An 11,370-nucleotide genomic window follows, 5' to 3' on the forward strand; every position below is an offset into this window, starting at 1 on the left:
AGTTTATCTCTGACTTGGAAACACACGCTGATACTAACACTATAACATGTGTTTATATCCAGCAGGGTGTTGAAGAGGAGAGGAATAAGCTCCTTGGTGAGCTGATCAAGGGTTTTCGAGGATCAGGGAGAGCCCCAAACAACCCCAACAAGAAGACCAGAATACAAAGAAATTCAATAATAGACTGATGATACGACCTTCTACTCATACTTTCCCAACTGCAACAACAACAACAACAAACTGGTAAACCTAGAACATTGGATCCCACATTTTATTAAGCTCTTGGGGTTTTCTGTGACCCATAGAGCAATCCTGAACCAAATCAATGTCTCTAGTCAGAATCCAATACTAGTAAGTGGCAACCCTAAAGCAGCCAGCCACGTCCCTCCTGTGGGCCCCGACCCACCGTTTGGGAACCGCTGAGTTGGAGGAGAACAACAGCGTGAAGGAGAGGATGGGTAACAAGAGCACCAGCCCCTCCAGAGACCCAGACACTGAGACGACTCAGAGAGAGGAGAGAAACAACACGGGGACTGCCTCAGGTAGCCTAGCACTCCACATATAGCACACGTCTCGTTCAGTACTGTATGTGTAGTATATGGGACATATTTACTGTGTAGTATATCTGGGTCACCTACCTCAAGCTGTTTCAAAAGACAAGCACAAATTGTATCTTTGCTACTAGAGCACTAGAATGTCCTTAGTCTTTATGGCTGCCATGATAACACCTTAAGAGTAGCCTCAAAATGTAAAATCAAACAGATTATTTAAAAATGTTACAGCTATTCATTCTACTGCATCTCTATTCATCAACTTTGTATTGCACATGACATTGTGTGTGCTTTCAGGAAGTGGTCCCCCAGGCCCCAGCCCTGACCTGCTAGCCTCACTACAGTCATTGGGAGAACACGATGACCACACACTGCTGCCACAGTCTCTACACCAGGTGTGTGTGTTTGTGTGTTTGTGTTTGTGTGTGTGTGTGTGTGTGTGTGTGTGTGTGTGTGTGTGTGTGTGTGTGTGTGTGTGTGTGTGTGTGTGTGTGTGTGTGTGTGTGTGTGTGTGTGTGTGTGTGTGTGTGTGTGTGTGTGTTTTCACCCTCACACAGTCCTCTGTGTTCTGGTCCTCTGTGGATTGGTCCTAAGGGCTGATTGTGTTTTATACCATCCTCTTCTGTCACCAATTTTTTGCAACTGAAACATCTTGCCTTTCCGTTCTGATTTGTTTTCGTTTGTAGGGAGAATAAATCATGCTTTAAGAAATGTAATCATTACATTTGACATTTTAGTCATTTAGCAGATGCTCTTATCCAGTATTTATCCACTGATTTACAGTTAGTGTATTCATCTAAAGATAGCTAGGTGAGACAACAACATGCCATCGTTTCCCTCATTAAAGTAAATGACTAAAATGTAAAATGTAAATGTAAAGTAGTTATCAGCTAATTCATTGCCAGTAGGACAAGACAAGCACATTTTTAAAGGTACTCCTTGGGATTCATTTCAGATACTATTTGATGCCCTTTCTCTGTACACTGTTCTAATCTTATTATGTTACTGCGTTGGCTCCCATAGTACTGTAACAGCCATGTAGTTGTTTGTCTTTCTTCGCCAATTCTGGTCATCATGGAACAAAGAGCCAGCTATGATTTAGACGCCCCATAGAAAGGACCGGCAACATTGATACACTAAGGGCTGCGTCTCAAATGGCACTCTATTCCCTACATATGGTCCTTCCATATGGGCCCTGGTCAAAAGTAGCGCTCTATACAGGGAACAGGGTGCCATTTGGGACGGGCCTCTTATACACTGATACAGAAGACAGAGTTTCTCTGTGATCAGACTGGTACAATCAGTGGAGCAGAATAACTGGCCAAGAGAAGTAAAGTCCTTGTAAACAGGCGGTGACCTCTATGGGAAATCCCATGGCATCTGGAGTGTGTGTGTGCCTCTACAGAGTTGAGGCAGGGACAGGCAGAGTTGTTTTAAGTTCTGCTGCGCGTCATGTTATAAGTGAACCTGACACACAACGGCTTGTTATTTACCACGTGACATCTGAGTCCCATCTTGAGTCTTCTTTCCCTATACCTTCCAATACTTCATTACCAAGCACGACAATATCTATTCTAGAGTCTGCAGCTAAAGCAAGCACACCATTTGTCTTCAGAAAAAACCTTTCTAATTAAATGAATTACTTTCTAAATAAACTATCTAGTTTATGTATTTCCTTTATGTAACATATTGAGAACACATTATATTTTTAAGTAAAGCCCTGACATACAAGTCTGATTCTGAGTGAGTGATCCAAGTAACAGAATAAGCAGGTTGGTTTGTATTCCCCCCCCCCCTCTCAATTCAATTTCAATTTAAGGACTTTATTGGCATGTGAAACATATGTTAACATTGCCAAATGTTAACTCTTTCTCTCTCTCTTGCTCTCTCTCTGTCTCGTTCTTCACAGATAGCAGAGGCCTACTCCCTGGATGAGGACTGTATCCTTGCCATCACATTGCTAATACTTATCTCCACTATGTCTTTTGTTTTAATGGAGCTGTTGAATTGCAGTGTATTTCTTTCGAAGCTTTGGGAACTGTGGTGACACTGATTTAGGATATCACTCTGGGAACTGTGGTGACACTGATTTAGGATATCACTCTGGGAACTGTGGTGACACTGATTTAGGATATCACTCTGGGAACTGTGGTGACACTGATTTAGGATATCACTCTGGGAACTGTGGTGACACTGATTTAGGATATCACTCTGGGAACTGTGGTGACACTGATTTAGGATATCACTCTGGGAACTGTGGTGACACTGATTTAGGATATCACTCTGGGAACTGTGGTGACACTGATTTAGGATATCACTCTGGGAACTGTGGTGACACTGATTTATGATGTCACTCTGGGAACTGTGGTGACACTGATTTAGGATATCACTCTGGGAACTGTGGTGACACTGATTTAGGATATCACTCTGGGAACTGTGGTGACACTGATTTAGGATATCACTCTGGGAACTGTGGTGACACTGATTTAGGATGTCACTTTGGGAACTGTGGTGACACTGATTTAGGATGTCACTCTGGGAACTGTGGTGACACTGATTTAGGATGTCACTTTGGGAACTGTGGTGACACTGATTTAGGATATCACTCTGGGAACTGTGGTGACACTGATTTAGGATATCACTCTGGGAACTGTGGTGACACTGATTTAGGATATCACTCTGGGAACTGTGGTGACACTGATTTATGATGTCACTCTGGGAATTGTGGTGACACTGATTTATGATGTCACTCTGGGAACTGTGGTGACACTGAATTAGGATGTCACTCTGGGAACTGTGGTGACACTGATTTATGATGTCACTCTGGGAACTGTGGTGACTGATTTATCATGTCACTCTGGGAACTGTGGTGACACTGATTTAGGATGTCACTTTGGGAACTGTGGTGACACTGATTTAGGATATCACTCTGGGAACTGTGGTGACACTGATTTAGGATATCACTCTGGGAACTGTGGTGACACTGATTTAGGATATCACTCTGGGAACTGTGGTGACACTGATTTATGATGTCACTCTGGGAATTGTGGTGACACTGATTTATGATGTCACTCTGGGAACTGTGGTGACACTGAATTAGGATGTCACTCTGGGAACTGTGGTGACACTGATTTATGATGTCACTCTGGGAACTGTGGTGACTGATTTATCATGTCACTCTGGGAACTGTGGTGACACTGATTTAGGATGTCACTCTGGGGACTGTGGCTTTAAAATCCCAGTATTTATTTATAGCGTCATCCATTTTCTGAATTGTGCAGCAGCTCAGTGATGTCATCTTCAAAACACCAGATGCTGTATATATTTGTCAGAAGTTTGTTAATATGATACTGTCTTTTGAATCTCAGAGTTGACAGCCTCAGGGACAGCTGTTATTGGCTGTTGTGGTATCTGGTTTCCTTAACTGTTAGTGGTTATCAGACCAGTGGGCGGTGCAGTTCCTGCAGCTGGAGAAACTGTACCATGAGCGCCTCCTGTCCAACCTTGCCGCCCTGCAGGAGGACTGGGGTACTGCACTCTACTCAACACATCTGTTCTGTCACTGCAGCCTGAAGTCCTGAACCCATCACTGACAAAATATAACCCTGTCATTCTTCCAATTGCACTGTCTGAGTGTGTGTGTGTGTGTGTGTGTGTGTGTGTGTGTGTGTGTGTGTGTGTGTGTGTGTGTGTGTGTGTGTGTGTGTGTGTGTGTGTGTGTGTGTGTGTGTGTGTGTGTTAATCATAACCTGTGTGTCATGTGTGCTTTCAGAGAGCCAGTGGAGAGAATGTAACAGAGTAGCAGAGAGCACCTCCCCAGCTGAGACCAACAGCACTGGACAGGAACACATAGAAATACTGAGCCAGATCTGCAGGACGCACCAGAGGTGAGCTAGATACTGGTGGACCATAACTTACTGATGTGTTATAGTGCTGTTCTAGAACTGGGACTAAATGCACAATCACTTAGACAGTTAGTTGCAGCAGTGGTACTGATTGTGTCAGTAGAAGGGAAAGCAAATCATGCCTATTTACTTTAGTTTGTCACAGTCTGTCACCACCCACAATACTACCGCTCCATACAGGGATCAAAGGAATTTGAACAACAAACACTGTCTGCATTTAAATGTATATTTTCATTAATACGTGATTTATTAGCTCAAATCATAATATGTGAGATCATACCCTATGTTTGAATGTTGAACATAAGCATCCCACGCTAGCGGTTGTTGTCTAGACATGAAACCACACCTTAATTAACTAATGCTCATTTAATTGACTTACTTACTCTACTAAGCTATAGACTCAGATATGTTTTCAGTCACAGAACCCCGCCCATGTCTCTTGGTGTGTTAGTAGGGTCGTTCCATGAAATGAGTGCCTTTTTGCGTCCCTTTGGTATTTCAAGTAGAAATTGTGCACAAATATTGCATTTTAAAGGCCTGTCTTATTAAATTAAGTGCCCTTTAAAATAGACCTTTTGGAAAATTCTATAAATCTGATTTTGAATATGAATAAAGACTTGCTAAAGTGCCATAATTGTCCCTCTGTGCATCCTAGTTTTCACCATCATTGTAAAGCCCTAGTCATTTCTGAAGATAATTATTTATTTCATGTGATTCATTTTCATGTGATCATGTGATTCATTCAACCTGGCCCTCATTTTAAGTTCAACCCTCTTACGTGAACTGAACTATCTTTTTAATATCGTGAAACTCTTCCTTTTTAAATATTTTTGTTTCTAAAGAAATGTTGAACATCTAATCATAGTGTAAAAGCAGGTGAGCTGGTTTTACTCTTTTTGACCATGTTCTGGTGTTTAGTGTTGGAAAACTGAGCGGGTCGAGCAGAACACGTCAACCCTGTTACCCAGAGATAGACAGGCTAGACATTTTTTCTAAATGTTTTAGTTTTGTGAAGCTTGCATTCAAGTGCCCCTCCAGGTTGCACACAACAAGTACATGGGGATTTATGGCTGATTTACAGTAAGACCAAATTGTCAACCCCGTTACTTTATTTTTTGAGATGGGAAAATGTTTTTTTTTTTTAATTCAAACTCTTTTTTATGAGTTATACTACTGAAAAGGCACCTAATTGGTTGAACGACCCAGTGGCTTGTGGTAGATTGATTCAGCTGGATGCCAGACACCAACTTACTGTAGTGGCCTCCGGTCATGTTAGCTTTAACATTTTTAAATCAAATTTGCTTCAAAACATCAGTTTACCCAATCTGTCTCTCTCTCTCTCTCTCTCTCTCTCTATAGACCAATGCTTAGTGCGAAAATGGTAAGAAAATACATAACATGTTTCTTAATCCATCACATAAGATGAGTGTTTTTGTGGTATGACATTCATGATAGAGCTGTTTTTCCCCCCAGAGCATGGCAGACACGGTGCTGAAAGACAGCCACAACACCAGGGGGCAGTATGATGGGAGAGAGAAAGAAAGGTCACCATCCCATCATGGAAAAGGTCAACACAAAACACATCATATGAATTCCTAAATCAATATTATAGTATGGCCACTTAGCCTAGAGATGTGAATACGAGGTTGATGAGTGTAGTTTGGTTCAATACGGGCTCATAAAATGGAATCTGATGTCAGATGATGCTTCCGTACTGTCTCAGCTATATCTACAGTACTTTTAGTGTGTTAGTGTGTGTGTGTGTCTGTCTATGGTGAAGCCAGGTGATCAGTAGTACTGTAATCGATCTGCTGATCATCTGCTGTTCGTTCGCCGTTCGTTCGTCGTGTTTGAGGGACTACCCTGCCGGTGGCCATCTAACTGATGCCATTTTTATGTGATTCTACATGTAGAACCGGTTTGCACTCGGTTTGTAAATTACGTCCAACACTCTGTTCAGAGGTGCTGAGTACTCTTAGCTGGCAAACGCTACCGGTGTGTCCGTGCTTTAAGCAACACTTCTCTTGTCTCTGCAGTCAGAGTCAACAACCCTGTAAGACAGAGTGAGGAGGATGTTAAGGAGACCACGTCAACAGGAGCTGTCCCTGACATGGCTGAGGAGGAGGGAGGAGGGGAGGGAGAGCGAGGAAAGGAAGAGTTGGAGAAGGAAGGGCAGGGGGTGGATGAAGAGGAGGTGTTTGAGGAGAGTCCAGAAGAGGAGGTGCAGGTGGTAGAGTGGCCAGCGGGGGTTCCCCAAGCCTCAGCCAAAGACCTGGACAAACTGTCTCAAGTGGAGGAGGTGAGGAAACACTGAGACATTAATGGCCTCATGTTTACCGCATTATCTCTCTGTCTCTCTCTTCTCTCTCTGTCTCTGTCTCTTCTCTCTCTGTCTCTGTCTCTGCATGTTCTTTCTGTCTCTGTCTCTTGTTTAGGAGGGGACACACATTTTGGATTGACACACAGCCCTGGACAGGCTCAAGGGAGCCCAGAGAAGTCTTGGCAGAGGAGCTGGGTCTGTAATCAGAGTTGGCTGTGTTTGTTACTTCATTCCATGTGCTGTGCCACACCAAGCGACGTGGCCATGGGTGGAACTCAGTGAGATTTGAGGACAGGACACAGAGGCTATGATGTCATTAAAGGGCCACAATAGACGCCTGTAGAAAAAATAGCTCACATACAGGTCCTGTTAAATAAATCAGTCAATGGTTGTGACAATGACGTCCTCAAATGACAAAACATTACAACCTTTTTTAGACCTTGAATACAGTTTGCGTTTCCTGCAACAGCAGGGTGATCAAAACCTACATCTGTGCATCATTGCAGTTTGTTGTGTGAACATACACATCATTTCACCTCTAGGTGGCGCTATTGAGCTGGTCAAATGTAGCTCTCTATATAGGGAACATGGTGCCATTTCAGATATAGCCTGGGATTTTCCATCTTTTCCCTGTCATAGTATCTCTGACTCCCGGCACTCTGCTCCCCTCCAGAGCTCCTCAGCAGACGGCCTGGTGTCCATTCTAAAGAGGAGGAGGGCATCGTTAGATGGCCTGCCCCCCGAGGGTCCCGATGCAGCCAAACACAACTCCATACGTAAGGTGCACTTCAGCCAGCCAGAGGACGGCATGGAACCAGGTATGAATCATCCCAAAAACAACCTCTGTCTTCTCACACACATGTTTTAGTGGACGCTCTTATCCAGAGCGACTAACAGTAGTGAGTGTATATATTTACGTACTGGTCCCCTGTGGGAATCAAACCCACAACTCTGGTGTTGCAAGCACCATGCCCCTCCCCCTACACACAGTCTATACAAGCTATACGTATTATAAATTAATACAAATATAATAACATTGTAGTAACACCTCATACCATCTGTGTATACCATCTGCACCATGCACCATTATCTTGTTCAAAATATGAATTAGTATGTTTTTTTCTCTGTGCAGACGAGGTGGGCGGAGACTCGTGTTTGATCCTGCTGTTGTTGTGCCTGGTAACCGTGGTGATCAGTCTGGGCGGGACGGCTCTGTACTGCACCCTAGCGGACACATACAGTAGCATCTGCATTGATTTCTCTCACAACGTAGACTTTTACGTTGTGCACGTACAACGCTTCCTGGATAGGCTCAGACACTGGATGCCCATATGATCATAGTCAGGACTTAGTCTACTACTGCAGTCAGGACATACAGTCATTTACTGCTGCAGTCAGGACATACAGTCAGGACATACAGTCATTGACTGCTGCAGTCAGGACATACAGTCATTTACTGCTGCAGTCAGGACATACAGTCATTTACTGCTGCAGTCAGGACATACAGTCATTTACTGCTGCAGTCAGGACATACAGTCATTTACTGCTGCAGTCAGGACATACAGTCATTTACTGCTGCAGTCAGGACATACAGTCATTTACTGCTGCAGTCAGGACATACAGTCATTTACTGCTGCAGTCAGGACATACAGTCATGACATACAGTCATTTACTGCTGCAGTCAGGACATACAATCACGTACTACTGCAGTCAGGACATACAGTCATTTACTGCTGCAGTCAGGACATACAAACACTTACTGCTGCAGTCAGGACATACAGTCATTTACTGCTGCAGTCAGGACATACAGTCATTGACTGCTGCAGTCAGGACATACAGTCATTGACTGCTGCAGTCAGGACATACAGTCATTTACTGCTGCAGTCAGGACATACAGTCATTTACTGCTGCAGTCAGGACATACAGTCATTTACTGCTGCAGTCAGGACATACAATCACGTACTACTGCAGTCAGGACATACAATCACGTACTACTGCAGTCAGGACATACAGTCATTTACTGCTGCAGTCAGGACATACAGTCATTTACTGCTGCAGTCAGGACATACAGTCATTTACTGCTGCAGTCAGGACATACAGTCATTTACTGCTGCAGTCAGGACATACAGTCATTTACTGCTGCAGTCAGGACATACAGTCATTTACTGCTGCAGTCAGGACATACAATCACGTACTGCTGCAGTCAGGACATACAGTCATTTACTGCTGCAGTCAGGACATACAGTCATTTACTGCTGCAGTCAGGACATACAGTCATTTACTGCTGCAGTCAGGACATACAATCACGTACTGCTGCAGTCAGGACATACAGTCATTTACTGCTGCAGTCAGGACATACAGTCATTTACTGCTGCAGTCAGGACATACAATCACGTACTGCTGCAGTCAGGACATACAGTCATTTACTGCTGCAGTCAGGACATACAGTCATTTACTGCTGCAGTCAGGACATACAGTCACTTACTGCTGCAGTCAGGACATAGTCATTTACTGCTGCAGTCAGGACATACAGTCATTACTGCTGCAGTCAGGACATACAATCACGTACTACTGCAGTCAGGACATAGTCATTTACTGCTGCAGTCAGGACATAGAGTAATTTACTGCTGCAGTCAGGACATACAATCACGTACTGCTGCAGTCAGGACATACAGTCACTTACTGCTGCAGTCAGGACATACAGTCAGGACATATAGTCACTTACTGCTGCAGTCAGGACATACAGTCAGGACATACAATCAGGACTTAGTCTACTGCTGCAGTCAGGACATACAGTCAGGACATACAGTCACTTACTGCTGCAGTCAGGACATACAGTCAGGACATACAGTCACTTACCTACTGCTGCAGATGATATAGACTCAGTAGCCCACTGTAGTTATGGACTAAACATACAGAAGAACCTGCCTACTGTAGCAATCTATGGACTAAACATACAGAAGAACCTACCTACTGTAGCAGTCTATGGACTAAACATACAGAAGAACCTGCCTACTGTAGCAATCTATGGACTAAACATACAGAAGAACCTGCCTACTGTAGCAGTCTATGGACTAAACATACAGAAGAACCTGCCTACTGTAGCAGTCTATGGACTAAACATACAGAAGAACCTACCTACTGTAGCAATCTATGGACTAAACATACAGAAGAACCTGCCTACTGTAGCAATCTATGGACTAAACATACAGAAGAACCTGCCTACTGTAGCAATCTATGGACTAAACATGCAGAAGAACCTACCTACTGTAGCAGTCTATGAACTAAACATACAGAAGAACCTACCTACTGTAGCAGTCTATGGACTAAACATACAGAAGAACCTACCTACTGTAGCAGTCTATGGACTACACATACAGAAGAACCTGCCTACTGTAGCAATCTATGGACTAAACATGCAGAAGAACCTACCTACTGTAGCAATCTATGGACTAAACATACAGAAGAACCTGCCTACTGTAGCAGTCTATGGACTAAACATACAGAAGAACCTACCTACTGTAGCAGTCTATGGACTAAACATACAGAAGAACCTACCTACTGTAGCAGTCTATGGACTACACATACAGAAGAACCTACCTACTGTAGCAGTCTATGGACTAAACATACAGAAGAACCTACCTACTGTAGCAGTCAAGGTCATAAGGTCATTGATGTTCTGTGGAAGGGCCTGAAATAAAGACTGAACGGGCTTATGATCATTGACCCAACAGGAGACAAAGTTACAGCCGTTTTTACCGACTGACATTTCAGATGCAGTCCAAACTGTTTCCAGAACACTGCCTCCCATCTTGTTTTTAACCTCTTGTTTTAACTTGTGGACGCTGCACAAAAGAGCTCCCAAAACCACAGAGGAACAAAGCATAGCATTGTAGGGTACAGGTAACTGCCAAAATAAAGGAAACACCAACATAAAGTATCTTAATAGGGAGTTGGGTCACCACGAGCCGCCAGAACAGCTTCAAAGCACCTTGGCATAGATTCAGTGTCTGGAACTCTGTTGGAGGGATGCGACACCCTTCTTCCACAAGACATTGTTTGTTGTTTTGTTGATGGTGGTGGAAAACACTCCAGAATCTCCCATAAGTGTTCAATTTGATTGAGATCTGGAGACTGATACTCAGACAGACAGACAGACAGACAGCATGATGGGATGTTAATTGCTTAATTAACTCAGGAACCACACTTGTGTGGAAGCACCTGCTGTCAATATACTTTGTATCCCACACACACACACACACACACACACACACACACACACACACACACACACACACACACACACACACACACACACACACACACACACACACACACACTTTAAACTCCCTATGCTCCTTTTAGACTGTTTTTTCAAAGTCACTTAGATCCCAAAATAGTGGGCAACAGCATTTTTATACATGACCCTAAGCATGATGGGAAGTTAATTGCTTAATTAACTCAGGAACCACACCTGTGTGGAAGCACCTGCTGTCAATATCCTTTGTATCCCTCATTTACTCAAGTGTTTCCTTTATCTTGGTAGTTACCTGTATATTCCAGTTCAAATTTTTTATGAGAAAATATGTTAATC

At 43.5% G+C, this 11,370-nt stretch overlaps 1 protein-coding gene across 5 annotated transcripts in view; it reads left to right on the forward strand.

The window, feature by feature from the left end:
• LOC139582651 (consortin-like) overlaps positions 1-11,116 on the forward strand; it is a 30,223-nt gene extending 19,107 nt beyond the window's left edge. For 3 of the 5 annotated variants that reach the window (XM_071412844.1, XM_071412842.1, XM_071412845.1), the window contains 10 exons: positions 63-542; positions 849-946; positions 2,461-2,491; positions 3,993-4,079; positions 4,324-4,438; positions 5,816-5,837; positions 5,930-6,023; positions 6,493-6,755; positions 7,450-7,594; positions 7,909-11,116. In XM_071412844.1, coding sequence (XP_071268945.1) covers positions 455-542; positions 849-946; positions 2,461-2,491; positions 3,993-4,079; positions 4,324-4,438; positions 5,816-5,837; positions 5,930-6,023; positions 6,493-6,755; positions 7,450-7,594; positions 7,909-8,111 — 1,146 coding nt within the window. In that variant the 5' untranslated portion in view covers positions 63-454 and the 3' untranslated portion in view covers positions 8,112-11,116. Of the gene's footprint in view, positions 1-62; positions 543-848; positions 947-2,460; positions 2,492-3,982; positions 4,080-4,323; positions 4,439-5,815; positions 5,838-5,929; positions 6,024-6,492; positions 6,756-7,449; positions 7,595-7,908 lie in introns of those variants that run through there. The other 2 variants (XM_071412843.1, XM_071412846.1) reach the window with 2 other exon arrangements.
• The last annotated feature ends 254 nt before the right edge of the window (positions 11,117-11,370 follow it).

The sequence above is a fragment of the Salvelinus alpinus genome, chromosome 8 (genome assembly GCF_045679555.1).
Source record: "Salvelinus alpinus chromosome 8, SLU_Salpinus.1, whole genome shotgun sequence".
Taxonomy (NCBI): Eukaryota; Metazoa; Chordata; class Actinopteri; order Salmoniformes; family Salmonidae; genus Salvelinus; species Salvelinus alpinus.